This window comes from Oryctolagus cuniculus, chromosome 6 (genome assembly GCF_964237555.1).
Source record: "Oryctolagus cuniculus chromosome 6, mOryCun1.1, whole genome shotgun sequence".
Classification (NCBI taxonomy): domain Eukaryota; kingdom Metazoa; phylum Chordata; class Mammalia; order Lagomorpha; family Leporidae; genus Oryctolagus; species Oryctolagus cuniculus.
The window spans coordinates 2,340,408-2,368,028 of NC_091437.1; the positions used below are offsets into that span (position 1 = coordinate 2,340,408).

The window sequence follows — 27,621 nt, forward strand, 5'->3', positions numbered from 1 at the left end:
ATCTTGTGAGAACAGTCACCGAGCTCTGAAAACAGGCATTTGCAGGAAAAAAAGTTGTCTGAGCTTGAATGACACTGAGCGGTGATGGGCGCCTTGCTGGACCCACCATGCGAGGTTTGTGCTTTTCCTGGAATCTAATCACTCTGTGATGCGTGAGATTCCAATCTTGGGTGCAGTTGGCTGAGAGGGGCTTGGGGGTAGTGGCAGGGATGTGTGATGGCTGGGACAGTAATCATCCACCTGCACATCACTTTCAGTCTCTCCTCTGGGTGGAATCAATCCCCTTTGCAAATATCCCTGCCACTTCTTGTCACAGTAGGAGTCTGTTCAGAATGAAAGCTCCCAAGACTCAGGAGAGACACCCAGTGCACGCCCCGCCCTGCTGCCTCTCACAGTGGAGTGGCACGTGAGTCCTGAGGTCAGCTGACAGTGGGCATCAATGTCCCCATTCCCTGTGTGCTGAGCCTGGCGTGGAGTGGGACCCGGGCTTGTTATACAGGTGTGAAAACTCCGGCAAGTCCAGGATTTTCAGCATCAGTTTCCTAATCTGAGAAGTGGAAATTGCAACGTCTCCCTCACAGCATCGTGAAGCCTTCACCTTTGTCTCTCGTTAGCGTTATTTAACTGCAGGCTTGGATTAGCTGTGACAGCATCACAGCGTGTCCCTGAAAGTTGAAGTGAAGAAATGTTTCACAGTGACACATTGTGTTCACAAAATCAAAGAACAGCAGGGACATAATACTGAGATGTCTACATTCCAGCACCTTCTAACGCACTCACTACTACTGCCTGATAGTGCTGTACTAAGTGAGCGTGGGGAGAGAAACTTGAGTCAGTGTTTCAAAGCTGCCTGCAGGAGTTGCAGTTCAAGGGGAATGAAGTCCTTAAGGGAGGAGGTAAAATCTTCCATGTGCTGTGGCAGGCCGGAGCAACGTGCGCTGTCTGTGTGGCTCACTTGGGTCATCCTCCGCCTGCGGCGCCGGCATCCCATATGGGCACTGATTCTGTCCTGGTTGCTTCTCTTCCAGTCCAGCTCTCTGCTGTGGCCCGGGAATGCAGTGGAGGATGGCCCAGGTGCTTGGGCCCCCTGCACCCACATGGGAGACCAGGAGGAGGCACCTGGCTCCTGGCTTCAGATCGGCGCAGCGCGCTAGCCGCAGCAGCCATTTGTGGGGTGAACCAACGGAAGGAAGATCTTTCTCTCTGTCTTTCTCTCTCACTACCTTACTCTATCTGTCAAATAAAAAAAAAGAATTCAGAGAAAGGATAAATCCCTTTTTGGTTTGACAGAAAACAGAGAGGGTTTGGGGAAGGCTTCAGGAGATTGCTGACACTCTGACCTCAGAATCAGCCCTGAAGGCTTCCTGGTCTGGTTGAAAAGCCCATGAGAGCATTTCAGGCATGGAAAGCCAAGACACTGTGGCAAAGTATGTCCTAAATGAAGGACCTCGGTGGGTAAGACCCCAGTGGAGAGAGCGAGAAGGAGGTACTTTCTCTGAAATGAGGAAAGAACTTCCACTTTGCTTATGGCCTTGTCTAAATACGGAAGGACATATCATGGATTCAAAAAGTTTCCGTAGCCCAGACAGCTCATGTCAAGAGCCTCAGGTGATCACTGACATCATACATAAAAGTGTTAGTTGTTAAATTAACAACAGGAGTCACTGTGCACGAACTTCCCATACAGGACCTCTGTCCTCAAAGAGTTGTGTTATGAGAGTTAACAGTAAAACTTGTTCTCAAAGATTTACTTCATTTTATGTATTAAGTGGAGGATATTCTTATGTCTCTAAGTTACAGTTATGTCTAAGTGCTCACAAAATAATGTATCATTCTTGGGTTCTTTAAAGTTAATTAACTTTCTCAAAAAATGCTTAAAAAAGTGAAATTAACTTCAAGATGCAGTAACTTTGAACAGCCCTTGTCTTGACTGTTGAGGAAGTTTTTTTTTTTTTCATACAATTTGTTGAACTCTTTAGCTAGTGTAGAGTTAATTTTCTGTGTATAAAGTTAGTTGAAAATAGATCTTAGTAGAAATAAGCCTGGGAATGGGAGAGGGAGGGGAGGGGTGAGAGTGAGTGGGAGGGCGGGTACGGTGGGAAGAATCACTGTGTTCCTAAAGTTGTATTTCTGAAATGCATGAAGTTTGTGTTCCTTAAACAAACGGTTTATCTGGGGGAAAACAAGAAGAATGCTGTCATGGGTTCAAGAAGTTAGATGATGGTGAGGATTTATGAAGGCTGTGCTGGAGGGAGTTGGTCTCAAACGGATGGGAACTGGGAAGGCAAATGTGTGAGGATGGCAGTGCAAGCTGTCAGGAAGAAAACTCGTATTTTTGTGCAAAAAGATTCCTTAAAACTCAGCCAGGGAAGTAGTGACAAACTTGCTGAGTATCTGAACGCTGACCAAGCAGTGGTGCTGCGCTCAGCTGGCCGGGGAGTGGCGTGGACCACACCCTGACCACAGCTGTCTCTCAGCCAGGCACAGCTCCGAGGAGAAGGGGAGAAGGGCGCAGGCCTGGTTTCATGCTCCTGTTGCTTTCTTGAATTCTCGATAACTCTGCATGAGAGGCCCCGCATGCCCAGGTGGCTGCACAGACCGGAGCGACTTGGGTGTGGCTGCAGGGAGAGCTTTACCCCAGATGCTGGGAGAGTTGTCCCTTAGCAAGTCCTCCGGGAAGCATCACCACGGGGAAGCGCACACAGGCCCAGGACCCTCGCCTGGCCGTGGGGTCTGCTCAGGTGCGCGGGAAGCATCGTCCCAGTGCGTCGTGTTCAGGACTTCTGCTAAAGGCATACAGTACCGCTGCTCTTGCCGCGTGGGGGAAATAGGCAGCTGTGTGAGATGTGTGTGTGTGTGTGTGTGTGTGTGTGTTTATTTGCTTCACTAGAGTGATCATTGTACTCTCTTTGTCTCTGTCTCTCTCTATATATATATCTCATAACATTCTCTATAATATCTTCTGTATATTTTAAATATGCACACAATAAAATTTATCCTAGAAAACCGTATTCTCGTGAGAGCTCCCTGCCTGCTAACCAGTGTCCATTCTGCATCCCATGAGCTGAGGAGAAATTTTGACCCTCCAGTCGCGTTCAGACTTGCTTTTTGCATGGCTTCCACCCCATTGACGATGATTCCTCTGTTGGAGCTGGGCACAATGAGTTGGAAGGTTCTGGAAGCAGTGCCCCATTATCGCTCATGGAGAACTTTCCTGCACGTGCAGGAGTCTGGAAGACGTCCACTGCGATCCCCACAGGTGACTGCAAGGGCTCAGGGGAGGAGGTGAGTGCAGATGTGGTGTAAGCAGTGAGAGCCAGGGCTGGAGGTGACGTGGTCTCAGGATTCAGCATTACCCGAGGTGGAGCTGGTGCGCAGGAACAGGTGCTGAAGGGAGAACCCATCGAGGTGAAGAGGCTGTGCCCATGGCTGCAGTGACACCACAGCATCTAGAAAATGATGGAAACTCAGCGGGCAGCCGGTGGCACCGTTCAAGGGGACTGAGCCCAAATCTGAAAGAACCTGGTGCATAAAATGCCATCATCTTTTCCAGCATGGCATGCTACAGGGGCAGAGCTGATGAGGCAAACCCCACGGATGTCTTACGTTGGGAGATTGCCATGCCCCTACCATTCCCAGCCATCCTCAAGGTGGGACCCTGCACCAGCAGAGGTTAGGCATTGCTCAAGGCTTAGGTGATCATTAGCATTTTTAAGGCAATAAAGTGTGTTTTAAAACACAGGTGTAATTTTTCATCAACACATGACAGTACAGGGGTAAAGTGTGTCATGTCAACACACATACAGAGTGCGTAATGAGCAGATAAGGGTAACTGGGTATCCAGCACCTCAAACTTGCAGAATGTCTTCAACTTGGGAACACTCAAAATTCTCTGTCCTACTTGTTTTGAAACATGAAGTAACTGTTGTCAACCGTAATGGACCTACTGGGCTGAGGACTGTTAGAATTCCCTGTGCTCCTGTGCCCATGACGGTGTGTATGTAATGCAACCCTGTACTTCACAGACTACAGCGTTGCACAAACACAGCTGTTACACGGGCCAGGAAGCCAGGAGGTCTGTGAGTCTGTTGTGGTGTTTACTTATCCCAGTGGTCTAGAACCAGACCTGCAGCAACTCTGAGTTACGCCTGGACTTCCCACGTAGAGCGAACAGTGTGTGATGCTTTCATTGATGAGTTTACAGAAGACTTTCACAGCAGTCATGGAGACATACCAGTCCTAGGTGCTGTGGTTGTTTCTTGTAGCAAAAGATACCAGCTTTAGACCAACAGCACACAGGGGCTATCACTGAGCTCTTGTAGATTTTCCCTGAAAAGTAGGTTGCGTTAAGCACCATAGCATCCCTTTTATCATAAAAAGAGGATGCTGTCAAGTGCAGGTTTGTCTCATCTGTAATGAACGAGAATTAACCATGTCCACTCATCCACCATCATATGCATACGGTATCATCTCCTCTCTCTGAAAGGCGACTCCACTGAAGGTGGTATCATCCCCTCATGATGTCCACAAAGCAGAGAGGTAGCGGAAGCCACAGGCTGACACGCCTTTGTAAAGAGCAGATGGTAAATGGTCCAGGCTTTGTCACAGCTCTCAGCTCTGTAGGTGTGGACACTGCTGCGGCCAGTGTGTGCCAGAATGAGCCTGATATATTCCAATAAACTGTGTTTAGAGGCCCTGAAATTGGAATCGTACATGATTTTCTTTTTTTTAAAAAAGATTTATTTATTTGAAAGTCAGAGCTGCAGAGAGTGAGGGAGAGACAGGGAGGGAGATCTTCCACCTGCTGGTTCACACCCCAGATGTCCGCAAAAGCCAAGGCTGGGCCAGGCTGAAGCCAGGAGCCAGGAGCTTCATCTGGGTCTCCCATCTGGATGGCAGGGCCCAAGTTCTTAGACCATCTTCTGCTGCTTTTCCCAGGTCTGTATCAGGGAGCTAGACTGGGAGTGGAGCAGCCAGGACATGAACTGGTGCCCACATGGGATGCCTATATCATAGGCTACAGTTTAACCCGTTATGCCACAATGCTGGCCCCTTCCGTAAATTTCTTACCTCACAGGCCAACCCAAAACAGGCAGCTGGCCGGATCTGGTGGTATTTTGCTAACCACTAGTGCAGGTGATATAAAGATAAATCAGATGTGATATACATACATGCATACATATAAATATATAAAGATAATTATGTATAATTAACGCAAAAACAAATAAGCAAATAAATCAGTGTTGTCTTTGTCCTTAAGGAGCTATATTCTTTTTAATTTTTTTAACCAAGACACCTTTTATTTAAGGTATATAAACTTCATGCATTTGATAACGTCCACATTCAGCCTAAACAGCGGTTTGTCTAGTGCTCTACTGCACAGCCCAGGGAAGTTGTCCTGGTCCTTAGAAGCCTCCTGAGAGCCGCAGGTGTGGACCTTTCTGACATGTGCAGATGTGAGTTTCACTCTGATGCTTTTGTCTCCAGCTCATGGAAAACACCTGTTTGCCTCCCTTTCTCTCCATTCACTTTGAGCTGACAATTCCCTGTTGGTGCCAAAGGAATTCAGTGGATATGTGTGTTTACTGATTATTTTCCAATAATTTTTAAAAAATATTTATTTATTTGAGAGCTAGAGTTATAGACAGTGAGAGGGAGAGACAGAGAAAGCAAGGTCTTCTGTCCATTGGTTCATTCCCCCAATGGCCGCAATGGCTTGAGGTGCACACATCCGAAGCCAGGAGCCAGGAGCTTCATCTGAGTCTCCCACATAGGTGTGGGGGCTGAAGGACTTGGGCCATCTTCCACTGCTTTTCCAGGTCATAGCAGAGAGCTGGATTGAAATAGGGGCAGCTGGTAGGAGAACCGGTGCCCAGATGGTTGCTGGCACCACAGGTAGAGGATTAACCTACTGTACCATGGCACCAGCCCCACCCAATAATTTTTTGTTGTTGTTTTTCTTGTGCCTGTGTCTGAATGAGTCCCAGGCCCTCAGAGTGTTCCTAGAGAAAGGAAGTGTTGGGACTTCAGAGGATGTGTGGGAGCTCGGGTGGGGAGAAGAGACCCGGCTGTGGGTGGCTGCGATGTTCGTCATGCTCACTGGTTGGGGAACATTCTAGAGGACGGTACAGCATGTCTTTTATTATTTTGACAGGGAGAGTTAGAGAGAGAGAAAGAGAGAAAGGTCTTACTTCCGTTGGTTCACTGCACTGATCCGAAGCCAGGAGGAGGTGCTCCTCCTGGTCTCCCATGCAGGTGCAGGGGCCAAACACCTGGGCCATCCTCCACTGCCTTCCCAGGACACAGCTGAGAGCTGGACTTGAAGAGGAGCAACCAGGACAGAATCTGGTGCCTCAACTGGGACTAGAACCTGGGGTGCCAGCGCAGCAGGTGGAGGATTAGCCTAGAGAGAGACGGCGCCGGCCGAGGTACAGCACGTCTTATAGAATTATAAGAGACGTACCCTGGTGAGGCCATTACAGATACCATACATAATGCTCAGATAATCAAGTTATCTGAACAAATGATAGTCACCAAATGGGAGACATGGTCTTTCATTTAGATTTGTTTGATCCCCAGTATTAATATTATTTATACACTGAAAAGAAGCTATTTGATTCTCCAGCTGCTTCAGAAAGAACTACGTTATAAGACATACGGGGGAGTTCTCAGAGTGTGAGAGAGAGGGAGAGGATAGTGCAAGCCGACCCTCCTCACGTGAAGTCCACAGTGCCCGGGCCCCACCTGTCCTCATGCCGCCTGGCATTCACTGTGGGGCTGGAAGCACTGGAATATTTTCCATGGTGAGGAAAATCTGTTTTATACCGTTTTTCCTAATTTCTGAGGTTCATTGTTTTGGTCTGAGATCCAAGTTAATTGGAGTCTGGGGACTCTGCTCCCTGGGGCTATTCCCTGTGAAGGTCTCAGCCCCAGACCTGATGACAAATTACAGCCCTGCCAGGCAGAGCTCAGCTGAAATACACACCAGCCTCCCCTCTTCCGAGTGTTCAGAACCGTGGACACGGCGGGCATTTGCAGAAATGCGTGATCCTCCATCTGCGTGGGGCCAGCTGCACTCACTCCCCTTCACAGAGGGGGCTCATGCTGCACCATGAGAAGCCGTGTGTGACTGTGGAAGGTCCTGTGTCAGCACGGAATCCCACGGGGGAGGGGCTGGACACAAGCAGTGCGCAAGGCCAATGCCAGACAGGAAGGAACACATCCTACTGCTTGCCTGGTAACGCTCGTTCTATAGAGAATTCACGCGGCCGATGCTGATTCTCGCACATGTCAGACTTCGGTGACTGTGTCTGTCACAGGAGGAAGCGCCTGTGTTAGGCTCAGCCTGCTCAGGGTCCGCATTGAGGGGAAGTCTGCCTGGAATCGGTATTTCTCTTTGGGGTCTGTGTGGAAGATCCAGACGCAAGGTTTGCAGACATATGATCCCATTCTGTCAGCTCTCTCCTCCCGCTGTGCTTTCCTGGGCTGTGCAGAAGCTCCTTGGCTTTAAGCACTCCCATTTTTCTACTTTTGCCTTTATTGCTGGGACTTTGGGAGTCTGATCCAAAAAGCCACTACCTGTGCCGATGTCTTGGAGTCCTTGCCCTGTGTTTTCCTCCAGTGGTTTTACGGTTTTTCGTCTTATGTTTAAAATACTGATCCATTTTGAGCTGCTTTTTGTCGAGGGTTTAAGGCAGGGGTTGTGGTGTGATCTGTACTCTTGTCTGCCCAAACCCAGTGGAACACGGGGCACCATCATGTGCCCAAACGCAGTCAGCAGGTAGGACGACCCAGTGAACTTATCCTGTGGCTTGTGGTGGTTTGCTTCCTGAGCTATGGCCGTTTGCTGACTTTGTCGATGCCTGTGCTGTCTGTGCCCTCACAGCCCAACCTCGAGCACGCTAACAAGAGGGACCCAGAGCCCGGAAAGTCGTCAGGACCTGGGAGACTGCTTTGGGGCCACAGGCTAACGCACACAGCATCACACTCTTCCCTCCCACAGCTCAGTCTTCTTGTGTACAAAGCAAGTAACAGAAACATGTGCAGAGCTGACCCCAAAAAGGCTTAGTCAGCTGAAATCATTTAATGGGGAAATAGGCTTTATGGTATGAAGTGATGCAGAGTTCTTTGCTGTGATGTTTGCATTTCTACTCAAAGAACACTGTCAGGGTGTGGTTTCAGTCCCCACAGATTTTCCTTCCTAAAAGGTATCCCCCAACTTGGTTCAGCTGGTTGGCTGCTAGTTAATATGCATTTACAAGATACAAAGTAAAAGTCTGATGATTGTTAAGTTAAAGCGGGAGTGAGCTAGACACATTTGAATGTTCCTTTGCTCCAGTTTTTAGTGTTTAAGATCAGTTGGCTGTCTAAACTTGACAGTTGCATTCTCTGAGTTGTAAGCCCACAGCCTTATGACAGACAGGTGGTGTCTGGAGCGGGGGCAGATTAGAGAACGGGGCAGTTAAAGGTGCTGATGCCCACTGTCAATGGCACTGCAGGGGCTGGTGCTGGGCAGCGCTGCACACTGGCCTCTGTTCTGCTTAGGCCCTGTCCCAGGTCACTGCTGCCCTCGTGAGCGCTCAGCAAGTGTGCTATGATAGTGAGTGGACCACGCAGGCTGCCCACGCACTCATCAGTGGTACTCCCTGAACTGATGTGAGTGTGGTGAGAAGTGAATTTGTGCTCATGGTCACTGGCCGGCAAGGTCAGCCAGTCCTGCCTCATTTTATAGTTCACCAGAGTGACGGCTCAAGTCAAAGCAGTGGTTTTTCTTCTTAACTGATCTTTTGTCCAAAAGCCACACAGTACTGTGAATACAGACGGCCAGGGGAGAACAGCTAGTGTAAGCCCGAGCGGGGCGCGGCTTTACATTAGGGGTCTCTGGCTGCAGCAACAGACTGGACTTCAGGGAGTTTTGACCGTGCTGAGCAGAGCCCCTCTGGTCGGGAGGCCGAGCATCTGGAAACTTCTGCCTGGCAGCACTGTCTCTCCCGGCTGGGGTGGGGCGGCCACTGTTCGGTGAGCCGACTTGCCAGGGAAAGGCCTGGCGCTCGCCAGAAGATCAATGCATGCAGGTGCCTGTGCAAGTGCGGACGGCTGCACTCCTGGAGCTGCTCACCCTGCAGAGAGCAGAGGTGCAGCGGCACGAGCAGCGGGGCCGGGAGCACGGAGACCACTGAGCAGAGCTCGAGGTCTGTATCTAAGCACAGGACAGACGTTTCATCAGTCACTGTGGGTGCAGGATTCTCTATTGAATACAAGAGCTTCCTTCGTCAGTAAAACAGAAAACTGATGGTTGGCAGTTCTGTGTGTCTAGCAATTTCTCTCACCCTATGTATAGCATAAGGACAATTACCCACCAAGAGGCAAGCAAACAGTAGGATATTTCATTAGAATGAAACCAAGTAATTGATTTATAATTTATAGAGCCAAATTGAAAGAACTGATTAGAATTTCCTTCATTTTTGCTCCGATGCACAAAAGTTGTTAGCTAGGTCCCATGGCTAACATGAGCAGTGTACAGCAGTTTAAGCCTGTATTTCTAGAAATGGGTGTTAGTATTTACAGGATTCTCCAACTTAGAAAGAAAGAAGAAAAATAGAAGAACTCAGCTCAGCAGAGGCCGGTTAGTGCTGGCGTGGATTGTGTGTTTAGTCTTCTGTATTTACCAAGTCAGGCGATTGTTCAAGAGACACGGGAAAGTGCTCTCCCTGAGATGGGGGCAAAGGCTACGTGAGAACCCGGAGCTGGGGGTAAGGTTCTAGAACTTCTGGCCCCCAGACTGACACGAGGTGTCACACGTGGTAGTGACTCCAGTGGTCTCCCTCGTGGCCGTGCAGCGGCATGGTGGGTGGGAACGCCTCTTCGGCCACGGACTTCCTCCTGGCCGGGCTCTTCCCTGGGTCCCGGCACTCCCTGCTCCTCAATGCCACCGTGGTCCTCATCTACATCCTGGCCTTCCTGGGAAACACCCTTCTGATCATCCTGATCCTAGGGGATGCCCGGCTACACACACCCATGTACGTCCTGCTCAGCCAGCTCTCCCTCATCGACCTGACACTGACCTCTACCATCGTCCCCAAGATGGCTGCCAACTTCTTCACAGGGGAGAGGGGCATCTCCTGGGTTGGCTGCGGGACACAGAGCTTCTTCTTCCTGTTGCTGGGGATGTCTGAGTGCCTCATCCTGACCCTCATGGCATACGACCGCTACGTGGCTGTGTGCAACCCGCTGCGCTACCCCGCCATCATGAGCCCCAGGTTCTGCCTGCATATGGTTTCTGGGTGTTGGGTTGGAGGCTCAGCCAGCTCCTTGGTTCACACGGTTTACCCTCTGCACTTCCCCATCTGCGGGTCCCGGGAGATCCAGCACTTCTTCTGCGAGGTGCCCGTCCTCATCAAGCTGTCTTGTGAGGACACATCCGTGTATCAGTCTGTGGTGGTGGTAACCAGTGTGGTGCTGCTGGTCGTCCCCTTCGGTCTCATCACAGCCTCCTACACACTCATCTTCCTCGCCGTGCTCCGCATGAGCTCCGTCAAGGGGAGGCGGAAGGTCTTGGCCACCTGCTCCTCCCACCTCACGGTGGTGAGTCTCTTCTTTGGTCCGAACATCTTCATTTACATGAGCTTCACCTCTTCCCACAGCCCAGAGCAGGACCAGGCGCTGTCTGTGTTCAGCAATGTGCTCACCCCCATGCTGAATCCCCTCATCTACAGCCTGAGGAACAAGGAGGTGCTGGCTGCACTCCAGAAGCTGGCGGGGAGGTGCGGGGCTTCCTAGGGAGCAGAGACAGTGACGGGCTGTGGGGGTGAGCAGAGCAGCGGCCGGGCAGGGGGGAGCCGGTTGTACTCATGGCTTTAGGAGACCATGATGAGAGTTCTTTCTGAATGAAGTTTCGGCTGTGAGTCCCAGACCTCCGCGGGAGGCTGCTTTGCTTTTATTGTAAATATCCCTGGAGCCTTATCAAGTCAGGAACATATTAAAATTCTTTTATGTTTTCATTAATTGGCTCTGAAGTCTCTCAAGTTCCTACATATATATTAGGAACCCAAAGGGTTCACCTTTGCCAAGTGTGCATGGTATTTGGCAGAGCAAATCATTTGAATTCCAAAGCCCAATCTGCACCCTGATGGCATCTCCTGTATTGCAAGATGCTCATGAAAGGGGCTTATTGAGCCCCAGGTGTGGGGTGCACCTACTGGGGTACACGTTCGAGGTGTGAGCGTGTACTCTTCAGGGCAGCGTCATGTGAGTATGCCTTTGTCTCACACGATGAGCTGTCATGATCTCCACAGCTAAACATGCACATTCCACGCTCCAGCTTCCCTGCCTTGCAGGGGAAGGGTTGGACTCTGGGTCAGTGCACTGCACACCCCGGGGCCACTGTGTCCATGGACGGCCACGTGGGCTTCTCTCCCTGTTCACTCTCTTCCTGTGAGGCCCTCCCTGACACCTCAGAGGGTCTCTTCCCAGACTTGCACCCCTCCCTGAGCAATCTGTCCACACGTAGCTGCACAGTTCTGTGCGTGAACCTTCCTGTGGCAGTTGCCACCAGCGCGTGGGAAGTGTGGCTGTTGGAGCAATCTGGGAGCACCTCAGATAGAGACGTGCCGCCTGGACACGCTCGCCGCCGCCCTGCTGGCTGCTCACTCTGCCAATCTGAGCACTGCTTCCATCGGTGGGTTCTGGCCCTGAGTGTTGTGTAGGGACAGAGAACAAAGTGTGGAACTTGACTCTAGACTGGACAGCAGCCTTAGTCTCCACCTCTGATGTCGGCCTTGGGGGTTGCTTATGCTAAGCGCAAGCTGCCTGTGCATCTGTTTGCTCCTAAGATTGCAGTTGGCCGTCTGCACACTCCCCACGTGCTGGTCCCTCCAAGCTCCTGGTTCATGTGCATGTAGTCATCGCTGCCGCCAGCCTCTGCGGCTTCAGGACACTCTCTCACCTCAGTCCTGACTTTGAGCTTCTCAGTGACCCTGGGGTGTCCATCATGGATGCAGTGACCTGATGGCCTTGGGATGATGTGTCCTTGGGGAGTGATGTGTGCTGCTCCGGTATCGCTGTCTGCCTCCTCAGTGTCCTTCCTCTGTGCCCCGTCAGCCTCTCGGGATGCACAGTCTTCTCAGCCTCGAGAGTGTAGGTCACCCCTCTTTCCACGACTCCAGAGGCACCCAGCAGTGACTTTGACATTGACTCCTTGAGTGGTTCTTGTGTCCTTGTTTCTGAGGAAGTGTTCACCTATACAAGGACCCTTCCAAAAGCTCATGGAAATACAACAAAAACATCCATTTCTTTTGATATAAAACACCTTTGAAATCTATGCATGGTTTTTCACAATTCACAGGTTTTTTTTGAAGACCTCTTATATGCATGGATTTCCAGAGTTTTTTTTAGACAAATATATATTTATTTGTTAGAAAGGCAAAGAGAGAGAAAGAGAAAGGAGAGAGAGAAAGGGAGAGAGAGAGAGATCTTCCATTTGCTGGTTCATTCCCCAGCGGGCAGCAATGAGAAGGTCTGGGCCAATCCAAAGCCAGGATCCAGGAGTCAAAGAGTCAAAAGTGTCCCCTCATCCACCATCGTATGCATACGGTATCAACTCCTCTCTCTGAAAGGCGACTCCACTGAAGGCGGTATCATCCCCTCATGATGTCCACAAAGCAGAGAGGTAGCGGAAGCCACAGGCTGACACGCCTTTGTAAAGAGCAGATGGTAAATGGTCCAGGCTTTGTCGCACTCTCAGCTCTGCAGGTGTGGACACTGCTGCGGCCAGTGTGTGCCAGAATGAGCCTGACATATTCCAATAAACTGTGTTTAGAGGCCCTGAAATTGGAATCGTACATGATTTTCTTTTTTTTTAAAAAGATGTATTTATTTGAAAGTCAGAGCTGCAGAGAGTGAGGGAGAGACAGGGAGGGAGATCTTCCACCTGCTGGTTCACACCCCAGATGTCCGCAAAAGCCAAGGCTGGGCCAGGCTGAAGCCAGGAGCCAGGAGCTTCATCTGGGTCTCCCATCTGGATGGCAGGGCCCAAGTTCTTAGACCATCTTCTGCTGCTTTTCCCAGGTCTGTATCAGGGAGCTAGACTGGGAGTGGAGCAGCCAGGACATGAACTGGTGCCCACATGGGATGCCTATATCATAGGCTACAGTTTAACCCGTTATGCCACAATGCTGGCCCCTTCCATAAATTTCTTACCTCACAGGCCAGCCCAAAACAGGCAGCCAGCCGGATTTGGTGGTATTTTGCTAACCACTAGTGCAGGTGATATAAAGATAAATCAGATGTGATATACATACATGCATACATAAATATATAAAGATAATTATGTATAATTAACGCAAAAACAAATAAGCAAATAAATCAGTGTTGTCTTTGTCCTTAAGGAGCTATATTCTTTTTAATTTTTTTAACCAAGACACCTTTTATTTAAGGTATATAAGCTTCATGCATTTGATAACGTCCACATTCAGCCTAAACAGCGGTTTGTCTAGTGCTCTACTGCACAGCCCAGGGAAGTTGTCCTGGTCCTTAGAAGCCTCCTGAGAGCCGCAGGTGTGGACCTTTCTGACATGTGCAGATGTGAGTTTCACTCTGATGCTTTTGTCTCCAGCTCATGGAAAACACCTGTTTGCCTCCCTTTCTCTCCATTCACTTTGAGCTGACAATTCCCTGTTGGTGCCAAAGGAATTCAGTGGATATGTGTGTTTACTGATTATTTTCCAATAATTTTTAAAAAATATTTTGTTTATTTATTTGAGAGCTAGAGTTACAGACAGTGAGAGGGAGAGACAGAGAAAGCAAGGTCTTCTGTCCATTGGTTCACTCCCCAAATGGCCACAATGGCTTGAGCTGCACACATCCAAAGCCAGGAGCCAGGAGCTTCATCTGAGTCTCCCACGTAGGTTTGGGGGCTGAAGGACTTGGGCCATCTTCCACTGCTTTCCCAGGCCATAGTAGCGAGCGGGATTGAAAGAGGAACAGCCGGGATGAGAACTGGCACCCATATGGGATGCTGGCGCCACAGGCAGAGGATTAACCTACTGTGCCATGGCACCAGCCCCACCCAATAATTTTTTTTTGTTGTTGTTTTTCTTGTGCCTATGTCTGAATGAGTCCCAGGCCCTCAGACTGTTCCTAGAGAAAGGAAGTTTTGGGACTTCAGAGGATGTGTGGGACCTCGGGTGGGGCGAAGAGACCCGGCTGTGGGTGGCTGGGATGTTCATCACGCTCACTGGCTGGGGAACATTCTAGAGGATGGTACAGCACATCTTATATGATTATGCAAGAGACCCTCACTGGTGAGGCCATTACAGATACCATACATAATGCTCAGATAATCAAATTATCTGAACAAATGATAGTCACCAAGTGGGAGACATGGTCTTTTCATTTAGATATGTTTGATCTTCAATATTAATATTATTTATACACTGAAAAGAAGCTAAGGGATTCTCCAGCTGCTTCAAAAAGAACTACTTTATAAGACATACGAGGGACAGAGTGTGAGAGAGAGGGTGAGGATAGTGCAAGCCGACCCTCCTCACATGAAATCCACAAAGCCCGGTCTGAACTGTCCTCACGCTGCCTGGCATTCACCGTGGGGCTGGAAGCACTGGAATATTTTCCATGGTGAGGAAAATCTGTTTCACACCGTTTTTCCTAATTTCTGAGGTTCATTGTTTTGGTCTGAGATCCAAGTTAATTGGAGTCTGGGGACTCTGCTCCCCGGGGCTGTTCCCTGTGAAGGTCTCAGCCCCAGACCTGATGACAAATTACAGCTCTGCCGGGCAGAGCTCAGCTGAAATACACACCAGCCTCCCCCCTTCCGAGTGTTCAGAACCGTGGACACGGCGGGCATTTGCAGAAATGCGTGATCCTCCATCTGCGTGGGGCCAGCTGCACTCACTCCCCTTCACAGAGGGGACTCATGCTGCACCATGAGAAGCCGTGTGTGACTGTGGAAGGTCCTGTGTCAGCACGGGATCCCACGGGGGAGGGGCTGGACACAAGCAGTGCGCAAGGCCAATGCCATACAGGAAGGAACACATCCTACTGCTTGCCTGGTAACGCTCGTTCTGTAGAGAATTCACGTGGCCGATGCTGATTCTCGCACATGTCAGACTTCGGCGACTGTGTCTCTCACAGGTGGAAGCACCTGTGTTAGGCTCAGCCTGCTCAGGGTCCGCGTCGAGGGGAAGTCTGCCTGGAATCGGTATTTCTCTTTGGGGTCTGTGTGGAAGATCCAGACGCAAGGTTTGCAGACATATGATCCCATTCTGTCAGCTCTCTCCTCCCTCTGTGCTTTCCTGGGCTGTGCAGAAGCTCCTTGGCTTTATGCACTCCCATTTGTCTACTTTTGTCTTTATTGCTGGGACTTTGGGAGTCTGATCCAAAAAGCCACTGCCTGTGCCGATGTCTTGGAGTCCTTGCCCTGTGTTTTCCTCCAGTGGTTTTACGGTTTCTCGTCTTACGTTTAAAATACTGATCCATTTTGAGCTGCTTTTTGTTGAGGGTTTAAGGCAGGGGTTGTGGTGTGATCTGTACTCTTGTCTGACCAAACCCAGTAGAACATGGGGCACCATCATGTGCCCAAACGCAGTCAGCAGGTAGCACAACACAGTGAACTTATCCTGTGGCTTGTGGTGGTTTGCTTCCTGAGCTATGGCCGTTTGCTGACTTTGGGTGTGGTTTCAGTCCCCACAGATTTTCCTTCCTAAAAGGTATCCCCCGCTTGGTTCAGCTCGTTGGCTGCTAGTTAATATGCATTTACAAGATACAAAGTAAAAGTCTGATGATTGTTAAGTTAAAGCGGGAGTGAGCTAGACACATTTGAATGTTCCTTTGCTCCAGTTTTTAGTGTTTAAGATCAGTTGGCTGTCTAAACTTGACAGTTGCATTCTCTGAGTTGTAAGCCCACAGCCTTATAGCAGACAGGTGGTGTCTGGAGCGCAGGCAGATTAGAGAATGGGACAGTTAAAGGTGCTGACGCCCACTGTCAAGGGGCACCGCAGGGGCTGGTGCTGGGCAGCGCTGCACACTGGCCTCTGTTCTGCTTAGGCCCTGTCCCAGGTCACTGCTGCCCTCGTGAGCGCTCAGCAAGTGTGCTATGATAGTGAGTGGACCACGCAGGCTGCCCACACACTCATCAGTGGTACTCCCTGAACTGATGTGAGTGTGGTGAGAAGTGAATTTGTGCTCATGGTCACTGGCCGGCAAGGTCAGCCAGTCCCGCCACATTTTATAGTTCACCAGAGCGACGGCTCAAGTCAAAGCAGTGGTTTTTCTTCTTAACTGATCTTTTGTCCAAAAGCCACACAGTACTGTGAATACAGACGGCCAGGGGAGAACAGCTAGTGTAAGCCCGAGCGGGGCGCGGCTTTACATTAGGGGTCTCTGGCTGCAGCAACAGACTGGACTTCAGGGAGTTTTGACCGTGCTGAGCAGAGCCCCTCTGGTCGGGAGGCCGAGCATCTGGAAACTTCTGCCTGGCAGCACTGTCTCTCCCGGCTGGGGTGGGGCGGCCACTGTTCGGTGAGCCGACTTGCCAGGGAAAGGCCTGGCGCTCGCCAGAAGATCAATGCATGCAGGTGCCTGTGCAAGTGCGGACGGCTGCACTCCTGGAGCTGCTCACCCTGCAGAGAGCAGAGGTGCAGCGGCACGAGCAGCGGGGCCGGGAGCACGGAGACCACTGAGCAGAGCTCGAGGTCTGTATCTAAGCACAGGACAGACGTTTCATCAGTCACTGTGGGTGCAGGATTCTCTATTGAATACAAGAGCTTTCCTTGGTCAGTAAAACTGAAAACTGATGCTTGGCAGTTCTGTGTGTCTAGCAATTTCTCTCACCCTATGTATAGCATAAGGACAATCACCCACCAAGAGGCAAGCAAACAGTAGGATATTTCATTAGAATGAAACCAAGTAATTGATTTATAATTTATAGAGCCAAATTGAAAGAACTGATTAGAATTTCCTTCATTTTTGCTCTGATGCACAAAAGTTGTTAGCTAGGTCCCATGGCTAACATGAGCAGTGTACAGCAGTTTAAGCCTGTATTTCTAGAAATGGGTGTTAGTATTTACAGGATTCTCCAACTTAGAAAGAAAGAAGAAAATCGGAAGAACTCAGCTCAGCAGAGGCCGGTTAGTGCTGGCGTGGATCGTGTGTCCAGTCTTCTGTATTTACCAAGTCAGGCGATTGTTCAAGAGACACGGGAAAGTGCTCTCCCTGAGATGGGGGCAAAGGCTACGTGAGAACCCGGAGCCGGGGGTAAGGTTCTAGAACTTCTGGCCCCCAGACTGACACGAGGTGTCACACGTGGTAGTGACTCCAGTGGTCTCCCTCGTGGCCGTGCAGCGGCATGGTGGGTGGGAACGCCTCTTCGGCCACGGACTTCCTCCTGGCCGGGCTCTTCCCTGGGTCCCGGCACTCCCTGCTCCTCAACGCCGCCGTGGTCCTCATCTACATCCTGGCCTTCCTGGGAAACGCCCTTCTGATCGTCCTGATCCTGGGGGACGCCCGGCTGCACACGCCCATGTACGTCCTGCTCAGCCAGCTCTCCCTCATCGACCTGACACTGACCTCCACCATCGTCCCCAAGATGGCTGCCAACTTCTTCACAGGGGAGAGGGGCATCTCCTGGGTTGGCTGCGGGACACAGAGCTTCTTCTTCCTGTTGCTGGGGACGTCCGAGTGCCTCATCCTGACCCTCATGGCGTACGACCGCTACGTGGCTGTGTGCAACCCGCTGCGCTACCCCGCCATCATGAGCCCCAGGTTCTGCCTGCACATGGTTTCTGGGTGTTGGGTTGGAGGCTTGGTCAGCTCCTTGGTTCACACGGTTTACCCTCTGCACTTCCCCATCTGTGGGTCCCGGGAGATCCAGCACTTCTTCTGCGAGGTGCCCGTCCTCATCAAGCTGTCCTGTGAGGACACATCCGTGTATCAGTCGGTGGTAGTAGTGAGTAGCGTGGTGCTGCTGGTCGTCCCCTTCGGTCTCATCACAGCCTCCTACACACTCATCTTCCTCGCCGTGCTCCGCATGAGCTCTGTCAAGGGCAGGCAGAAGGTCTTGGCCACCTGCTCCTCCCACCTCACGGTGGTGAGTCTCTTCTTTGGTCCGAACATCTTCATTTACATGAGCTTCACCTCTTCCCACAGCCCAGAGCAAGACCAGGCACTGTCTGTGTTCAGCAATGTGTTCACCCCCATGCTGAACCCCCTCATCTACAGCCTGAGGAACAAGGAGGTGCTGGCTGCACTCCGGAAGCTGGCGGGGAGGTGCGGGGCTTCCTAGGGAGCAGAGACAGTGACAGGCTGTGGGGGTGAGCAGAGCAGTGGCCGGGCTGGGGGGAGCCGTTTTGCACTCATGGCTTTAGGAGACCATGATGAGAGTTCTTTCTGAATGAAGTTTCGGCTGTGAGTCCCAGACCTCCGCGGGAGGCTGCTTTGCTTTTATTGTAAATATCCCTGGAGCCTTATGAAGTAGGGACATATTAAAATTCTTTTATGTTTCCATTAAATCAGCTCTGAAATCTCTAAAGCTCCTACATATATATATTCGGAACCCATGCTGGGGTCTCAAAATGGGTTCACCTTTGCCAAGCGTGCGTGGTATTTGGCAGAGCAAATCATTGGAATTCCAAAGGCCAGTCTGCACCCTGATGGCATCTCCTGTAGTGCAAGATGCTCATGAAAGGGGCTTATTGAGCCCCAGGTGTGGGGTGCACCTATCGGGGTACACGTTAGAGGTGTGAGCGTGTACTCTTCAGGGCAGCGTCATGTGAGTATGCCTTTGTCTCACACGATGAGCTGTCATGATCTCCACAGCTAAGCATGCAATTCCACGCTCCAGCTTCCCTGCCTTGCAGGGGAAGGGTCGGACTCTGGGTCAGTGCACTGCACACCCCGGGGCCACTGTGTCCATGGACGGCCACGTGGGCTTCTCTCCCTGTTCACTCTCTTCCTGTGAGGCCCTCCCTGACACCTCAGAGGGTCTCTTCCCAGACTTGCACCCCTCCCTGAGCAATCTGTCCACACGTAGCTGCACAGTTCTGTGCGTGAACCTTCCTGTGGCAGCTGCCACCAGCGCGTGGGAAGTGTGGCTGTTGGAGCAATCTGGGAGCACCTCAGATAGAGACGTGCCGCCTGGACACGCTCGCCGCCGCCCTGCTGGCTGCTCACTCTGCCAATCCTAGCACTGCTTCCATCGGTGGGTTCTGGCCCTGAGTGTTGTGTAGGGACAGAGAACAAAGTTGGAACTGGGACTCTAGACTGGACAACAGCCTTAGTCTCCACCTCTGATGTCGGCCTTGGGGGTTGCTTATGCTAAGCGCAAGCTGCCTGTGCGTCTGTTTGCTCCTAAGATTGCAGTTGGCCGTCTGCACACTCCCCACGTGCTGGTCCCGCCAAGCTCCTGGTTCACGTTTGTGTAGTCATCGCTGCCGCCAGCCTCTGCAGCTTCGGGATACCAGCTTTGTGTCTAGCTCAGTGTGCCGGTGCCGCGGCGGAGGATTAGCCTATTGAGCCATGGCGCCGGCCAACACTTTTATTTTTAACTCTTCAAGGGCAAATTTAATGAAGTGCTGGCTCAGAAGGTCCATGTGTTATCTTGAAAATTATGGTAGTGACGCAGCAGCCCCTGGAGGGCAGGCACCCAGCTGAGCAGACCAGGACACTGCTGTTGGGTGACCGTACTGAGTCCTGTGGCTGCCGGCCCCTCCTGGCCTTGCTGATTGGTTCCTGCTTCTCACCAGGTCCTGCCCACCATGGGCCCATGTGGGCTTAGGTCTAACTTCCCTCTGATGATTGGTTCATGGCCAAACCAATCACAGTCAGGCTCAGCTGCTTGCCTGATAGGTTCTCATAGACTACCTCATTAGCAGATACCTTGACCAATCAGGCAAACTTGCTCCTTTAGAAACACATACATATGAGAGCCAGGCGGTGCTGCCCAGCCCCTCTCTTGGGGCCGCAGGTGCCTGGTGCTTTCTCTTTTCTTTCAGTAAACTTCCTTACTCGGCTCCCCTTCCTGCCTGTGGCCTCGTTCCTTGTGGGCAGGAGACAAAGAACGGAACAGAGAAGAGAAGCTGCAGCACAGAACACTGCAACACAACTCAACCCAAGCAGAGAGGAAGCTGTGAGGCAGACGGCTGTCACACTCGAGAGAGGGAGCTTTGACAGACGGCTGTCACATAGGAGATAGGGAGCTGTGACAGACGGCTGTCACATAGGAGAGAGGGAGCTGTGACAGACTGCTGTCACACAGGACAGAGGGCGCTGTGACAGATGGCTGTCACACAGGACAGAGGGCGCTGTGACAGATGGCTGTCACACAGGAGAGAAGAAGATGTGCAACAGACAGCTGTCACACACTAGAGAGGGAGCTGTGACAGGCGACTGTCATACACGAGAAGGGAGCTGTGACAGATGGCTGTCACACAGGAGAGAGGGAGCTGTGACAGATGGCTGTCTCACAGGAGAGAGGGAGCTGTGACAGACGGCTGTCTCACAGGATAGAGGGAGCTGTGACAGATGGCTGTCATACAGGTGAGAGGGAGCTGTGACAGATGGCGGTCACACAAGAGAGGGAGCTGTGCGACAGATGGCTGATACACCGGAGAGAGGGAGCTGTGAGACAGATGGCTGTCACACATAAGAGAGGTATCTGTGACAGATGGCTGTCACACAGGAGAGAGGGAGCTGTGACATACAGCTGTCACACAGGAGAGGGGGAGCTGTGACAGATGGCTGTCACACAGGAGAGATGGAGCTGTGACAGACGGCTGTCTCACAGGAGAGAGGTATCTGTGACAGATGGCTGTCACACAGAGAGAGGGAGCTGTGACAGACGGCTGTCATACAGGTGAAAGGGAGCTATGACAGATGGCGGTCACACAAGAGAGGGAGCTGTGCGACAGACGGCTGATACACCGGAGAGAAGGAGCTGTGCGACAGATGGCTGTCACACACAAGAGAGGTATCTGTGATAGACAGCTGTCACACAGGAGAGAGGGAGCTGTGACTGAGGGCTGTCACACACGAGCAGGGAGCTGTGACTGACAGCTGTCACGCAGGCGAGAGGGAGCTGTGACAGATGCCTTCACACAGGAGAGGGGGAACTGTGACAGATGGCTGTCACACAGGAGAGAGAGAGCTGTGCATCAGATGGCTGTCACACAGGAGAGAGGGAGCTGTGACTGATGGCTGTCACACACAAGAGAGGAAGCTGTGCGACAGATGGCTGTCACACACCAGAGAGGGAGCTGTGTGACAGAAGGCTGTCACACAGGAGCCTCTGTGTAAGCCAAGAAGTTAGAACAGAGAGTCGTGCTCCATCAGAGAATGTGGAGGGGGCTGGTGCCCAGTATGCCCACACCCTGTCTGGGTGCTTGTTCCTCTCCCAGCTGCTGCACTTCTAATCTAGCTTCATGCCAGTGGCCTGGGAAAGCAGCAGAAGATGGCTCAAGCGCTTGGGCCTCTGCACCCATATGGGAGACCTGGAAGAAGCTCCTGGCTCCTGGCTTCAGCCTGGCCCAGCCCTGGCCATTGTGGTCATCTAGAGTGAGCCAGTAGATGGAAGACCTCTATCCCTGTCTCTCCCTCTCTCTGTAATTCTTTCAAGTAAGTATTTTTAAAAATTTTAAAAAATGGAATGTGTTGAAAGCATGTGCCCCATCTCCTGGGGAGGAGACATAGACTCCTCCTGCCTCTGATAGGGACCCCAGGGCCCTGGGAAGGAAAGGAAGACCCCCGCCTGACTTAGCCATGCAGGAACTCTGAGGGACGGAGGGTGGGACACAGGTTCAACGTCACCTCCAGATGTGGTTCCATCTGCTGAGCAGAGCCGCCTGCCACAGACCTGTTTGAACACACTCCCCACGTCCACATGTAGCGTGGGCTCTGTGATTGGTTCCTGGTCAAGCCAATCATACTCAGGCTCTGCTGACTCCCTGATTGGTTTATATATAATACCTCATTATCATGCAACTTGACCAATCAGGTGAACTTGAACCTTTAGAATTGTGTAAAAATCCCAGCCAGGCAGTTTTGATTTTTAAGATTTATTGATTTGAAAGTCAGAGTTACAGGGGGGCAGGGAGAGGGGGAGAGGGGGAGACGGAGAGAGGGAGAGAGCGAGAGAGAGAGAGAGAGAGAGAACTTCCTTCAGCTGGTTTACTCCTCAGATGGCCGCAGTGGCGGGGGCTGAGCCAGGCTGAAGCCAGAGCCAGGAGCTTCTTCTGGGTCTCCAATGTGGTGGCAGGGGCCAAAGCCCCCAGGCCATCCTCTGCTGCTCTCCCCAGGCTCATTGGCAGGGAGCCGGACTAGAAGTGGAGCAGCAGGGACTCAAACCAGCTCCCAGGTGGGATGCCAGTGCCGTAGGTGGCACTTGGGGAGCAGCCCTGTGGCTACCAGGGAGGGGGCTTTCTCTGCCTCCTTCTGTAAACCTTCGCTTTACTCACTCCCTCCTTGTGCCAGTGCCTCACTCGTCCCAGACAAGGATCCGGCAGACAGCAGGAGCTGTGGCACCGAAGACTGCCGCACTCCTCGGAGAACCTGGCAGAGAAGAAAAGTTGTAGCCCAGGAGACCACGGTGCTCGGTGAGCCAATGGGAGAGAAGCTGTGGTCCGGTGGAAGAGGAGAGGCAGTGGTCCACAGAGCGGTAGCATCAGAACCGTAACAGCACAAGCTGCGACACGGACGTGGTGTCACTTCCGAGGGATTGGGTAAAAGGAAGCAGCCGGCACCCCTCGTGGGGAAGAGACCCAGACCTGAGTGGTGGAGCAGCAGACTGCGGCCACTGCTCCCGCACGCCTCCCGCACGCCAGCCCCAGAACTCCTGTGACAACAGGACCCGACACGTAGTGTCCATTTGGCCAAGTGTCTGTTGACTGAGACTTGTATGTCCAAAGTGACCCTCTAGGTTCTGGGGCTGGGGAAATTAACACACAGAGTTCTGCTTTCACGAAATCTAGACTATCCAGTCTTCCCCAGAAACGAGGGAAACTACTCCCACCAGCGCTGTGGCAGGAGAGCACCCGTGCCCAGCCCGTCAGCACTGGGTTCCGTTTCTCTCCTTCCACTGAGGATGGGCCAGGTTGGGGCGTGCTAACAGCCCATCGGGGCGTGAGCCTCCAAGGCCCATCTCTTCTCAGGAGACTTGTCCTTGGCAGGGGATCCGTGGCTCTGTTCCTCATCTTCCCCATGCACCACCCTCAGCGACGGAGCCGCGCATCCAGCTTCCTCGCCACGGCGGCAGCGCTCAGGAGGGCTTCCCAACAGCAGTCAGTGCTGGAGAAACCATGGGGACTCGGGGGGCCCAGGGGACCCTGCTACGACACCCCGCCGTCCTGCCGGGATCTCTGTGCCTCACACCAGCCTTCCCTCGCCTGGCTCCCACGTGTGGTCATCTCAGCACCTGTCACTTCCATGGGGTCGTGCCCATTATTGGGACTGTATCTACGTGTGGTCCCAGGGTCCAGTCCTGGCCAGGTGCAACCCGGGTGGGGGAGAGGCCGCCGCTCCCTGGGGGGGTGCAGTTTCCGGGAGCACGTGCTTGCAGACGCTGGGCTCAGTGCCTGGGTGGGATGACCAGGCACGGACCACACCAATGTGGACAGGGTATTGGCCTCGGGGAGCCTCTGGGGAGCATACAGAAAACTGCACCCCAAAAATGAAGGAGAGCAAAGCCCCCCCCCCCAAGCACAGCTTACGCGCACTGTGGTCATGCCACGTGTCCGATGAGCGTCTGACCTGCCTATTTACTTAAATGATGTCGAAGTTACAGCATTAACTTGCTTTTTCTGTTTGCCTAATACTTACATATCTCAGTAAATTTACTAATTTCTGGCCTTGAAGCCCTTTTTGGTGTTTGAATTCTTAAATTGACTGATAACATTATTTTGTACAACATGATGTTATGAAGTATATGGGTGCTTTGAAAAATTCATGGAAAAATGGAATTAGAAATGTTTTTATGGTAAAAATGTTTGAAATTCATACATGCGTCCCAGCCCTGCTAACCTCCATTCTGCTACCTACTTGGGCTGCTCATAGGAATCTACGGTTTTGGGTCCCCTAGGTGAGTGAGGCCTTGCAGGATTTGTCTCTCTGAGCCTGGCTCATCTCACTCACGCTCACCCGAGCGTCTTGTCTTAAGTGACAGAATCTAGTGCCTTCCTACCCACTGTGTGACCTCATGCAGGGATTTCCTTAGCCATCCATCTGGGATGGACAGTTGGGTTGGCTCCATGCCTTGGCTCTTGTGAGACGGGAGAGTGAGTGTGCTTCAGTATATCGGTTTCCGCTCCCCGCGAGCCCCTGCGTGTGGGGCTGCTGACCGTGGGCAGCGCCGCCTCAGCTGTCCTGAGGAGCCTCAGTGCCGCCAGCAGTGGCTGGGTGTGGAGTCCCAACAACGATGGGCAAGCGTTCTTTCTATTGTTAATCCTTCCAAGAATAAACGTTCACCTGTCAGGTCATTTGATTTTTCAATTTATAAGTTGTGATTGTATTACTTATGCAGTTTGTGTACATTACAGAAAGATTAAATCCAGCTAGTTAGCTTACCCATCACTTCATCTCATTTCCTCTTCTTTTTGGGGTGAAGCTTGCAGTCTGCACCTGCAGCAGTTTTGGGAGCAGGACGTGTGCTCATTAGCTGTGCTCAGCACTGTGCGGTAGGTCACTGGGCCTGCCCCTCCTGTCTGAGATGCAGTGCCCTCACCCTCGCCCTCTCCCCTTGCCCTTGAACCCCAGGCTCTCGTAACCACCATCCTGTTCTCTGCCTTTGTGAGTTTGCCGTGAGTACGTGTGACATAAGCATTGTGAAAGGCATGAGCAAGCCAGCACCCACTGCGCTGTCATTCAGGATAAAAATATCAGCAGAGGGGAAAAAACAAAAGTGACCTAACACACCAAAGACATGTGCCTGGGTTGCCCGAGCAGTGTCAGCAAGTGACCGAGTCCTCAGGAGTCAGACCGGCCGGCCGTGCTTAAGAGGCAGGCATGGCGGGCTGTGGGGTTGATGACTTACACAGCCATCACCAAACGGTCACAGGACTGTAGGAGATAAGAGCGCTGTGGGTCTCAAAGCCCTCCTCAATGCCTCTAAGACGTCTCTGTTTCTCAGGCTGTAAACGAAGGGGTTCAGCGTGGGGGTGACGACTGCAAAGAACACAGACACGGCCTGGTCCTGGGCGGGCTGTGTGTGGAACCGGGGGTCATGGAGGTGACGACAGTGGGACCGTAGAAGAGGCTCACCACCACCAGGTGGGAGGAGCAGGTGGCCAGCGCTTTCCGCCTCCCCTCACGGGAACTCATGCGCAGGACAGTGAGGAAGATGATGGCGTAGGAGGAGAAGATGACGCCAAAGGGAACCAGCAGCAGCACAATGCCCACCCCAAGTATCGTCAACCTGTATGTCAAGGTGTCCCCACAGGAGAGCCTCAGAACGGCCATGACCTCGCAGAAGAAGTGGTCAATCTCCAGGCGGCCGCATTTGGGCAAACACATGGTATACACAGTCTGCACTAGGGAATTGAGGCTGCCCCCCACCCAGGACCCCACGGCCATCGACAGGCAGGTCTTCCCGTTCATGAGGACAGGGTACCGCAGAGGGCGACAGATGGCCACGTAACGGTCGCAGGCCATGCAAGTCAGGAGCAGGCACTCTGCTCCCCCCAGCACGAGGCAGAAAAACAGCTGCGTCCCACAGCCCGTGCTGGAGATGGTCTGGGTCCCCAGGAAGAAGGCGGCGGCCGTCCTGGGGACGGTGGTGGATGTGAAGAGCAGGTCCAGCAGGGCCAGCTGGCTGAGGAGGAAGTACATGGGCTTGTGGAGCCGGGCGTCCAGCGTGATGAGGACAGTCAGGGTGGCGTTCGCAGCCAGGGCTAGGACGTAGCTCAGGACGGTGAGGCACATGAGGATGCCCGGATTAGGCACGCCCGGGAAGAGTCCCAGGAGCACAAACTCCGAGCCTGTCGTCTCATTCCCTCTGCTCATGGGTCCAAGTCCACGGCCTCACTTGGAAAGGGACGGGTCACAAAGACCGCGAGTTCTAGGAGCAGGCACCGCCCTGCTCTGTGTACGCTGCAAGCCTCTGCCTCAAACCCACGCTCAGGCGCCTCTGACGTGCTCTCGCGGTGCTGATACAACGGAGCCCGTCCTGCATTCACCTGTGTACAGAGGAGCAGAGGGGCGCCCCGTGAGTTACCGCTCGTCCCTCCGTGACTCCCTGCGTCCCGCAGCCGAGGGGCCTCGGGCGCGCACACAGCTCTCCCAGCCTCGTTCTCCCCGTGCTCTGTAGCGGCCTCCTCTAGTGTCTCACCCGAGCCACCTCTCTTTCGTCCGGGACACACCGGGTCTGGCCTGCCCCGGCTCCTCCTGAAGGCAGCTGTCTGCAGAAAACCGCCCATGAGGTGCCGGGTGTGTCCCAGGCAGCTTGCCAGGAGCCTGGCCAGCCAGGCCGGGCTCGGTGTGGAGAGGGCAGAAGGCAGACCGCTGGCAAGGAAAGCCCTCACGGTAGAAAGAACACTCCCCCACCGCCAGCTAAGTTCTGCCTAAGCCGCTTCCCTCCGGGTGCGAGGTGTTTCCTTGGGCAGTAGGGCCCAACGGTGCGTCTGTGCATGTGGGCGCGCGCTTTTACCTTAAATCTGGACCTGAGGAGTCCCTTTGCTTGTCATTGTCAAGGCTCCTCTGACCTCAGTCTGCCCCAGCAAGGCGCCCATACCCACCCCTCCCTGCTCCCTACAAACCCCTCCCTGCTCCCCACTCACCTCTCCCTGTTCCCCACTCACCTCTCCCTGTTCCCCACTCACCCCTCCCTGCTCCCTACTCACCTCTCCCTGCTCCCTACTCACTCCTCCCTGCTCGCCCACTCACCTCTCCCTGCTCCCTACTCACCTCTCCCTGCTCCCTACTCACCTCTCCCTGCTCCCCCACTCACCTCTCCCTGCTCCCCCACTCACCTCTCCCTGCCCCCTCACTCACCTCTCCCTGCTCCCCCACTCACCTCTCCCTGCTCCCCCCTCACCTCTCCCTGCTCCCCCACTCACATCTCCCTGCTTCCCTACTCTCCCCTCCCTGTTCCCCACTCACCTCTCCCCTCTCCCTGCTCCCCCACTCACCTCTCCCTGCTCCCACCTTACCTCTCCCTGCTCCCTACTCACCCCTCCCTGCTCCCTACTCACCCCCCCTGCTCCCCCACTCACCTCTCCCTGCTCACTACTCACCCCTCCCTCCTCCCTCACTCACCCCTCCCTGCTCCCTACTCACCCCTCCCTGCTCCCCCACTCACCTCTCTCTGTTCCCCACTCACCTCTCCCTGCTCCCCCACTCACCTCTCCCTTTTCCCCCACTCACCTCTCCCTGTTCCCTACTCACCTCTCCCTGCTCCCTACTCACCCCTCCCTGCTCTCCCACTCACCCCTCCCTGCTCCCCAACTTACCGCTCCCTGCTCCCTACTCACCCCTCCCTGCTCCCCCACTCACCTCTCCCTTCTCCCTACTCACCCCTCCCTGCTCCCCCACTCACCCCTCCCTGTTCCCCCACTCACCTCTCCCTACTCCCTACTCACCCCTTCCTGCTCTCTACTCACACCTCCCCTGCACCCCTACTCTCACCTC

At 52.9% G+C, this 27,621-nt stretch overlaps 2 protein-coding genes and 1 pseudogene across 2 annotated transcripts; 2 read left to right on the top strand and 1 right to left on the bottom strand.

Annotated features, from left to right (window-relative positions):
• The first annotated feature begins 2,112 nt into the window (after positions 1 to 2,112).
• On the top strand, positions 2,113 to 10,789 carry LOC100347636 (olfactory receptor 2L3-like). The gene has a single exon (XM_051828559.2). The coding sequence runs from the start codon at positions 9,844 to 9,846 to the stop codon at positions 10,777 to 10,779; it is 936 nt and encodes a 311-aa protein (XP_051684519.2). The 5' UTR covers positions 2,113 to 9,843; the 3' UTR covers positions 10,780 to 10,789.
• Positions 10,790 to 17,359: 6,570 nt separating this feature from the next.
• LOC138842980 (olfactory receptor 2L3-like) lies at positions 17,360 to 24,276 on the top strand. Its single transcript, XM_070075968.1, has one exon. It carries the CDS (start codon positions 17,360 to 17,362, stop codon positions 18,293 to 18,295), a length of 936 nt encoding a protein of 311 aa, XP_069932069.1. The 3' UTR covers positions 18,296 to 24,276.
• LOC138850111 (olfactory receptor 2AJ1-like) lies at positions 24,254 to 26,094 on the bottom strand (annotated as a pseudogene).
• Positions 26,095 to 27,621: the final 1,527 nt, after the last annotated feature.

Coding starts and splice junctions, on each gene's coding strand:
- LOC100347636 (XM_051828559.2), top strand. CDS start 9,844: ATGGTGGGTGGGAACGCCTCTTCGGCCACGGACTTCCTCCTGGCCGGG.
- LOC138842980 (XM_070075968.1), top strand. CDS start 17,360: ATGGTGGGTGGGAACGCCTCTTCGGCCACGGACTTCCTCCTGGCCGGG.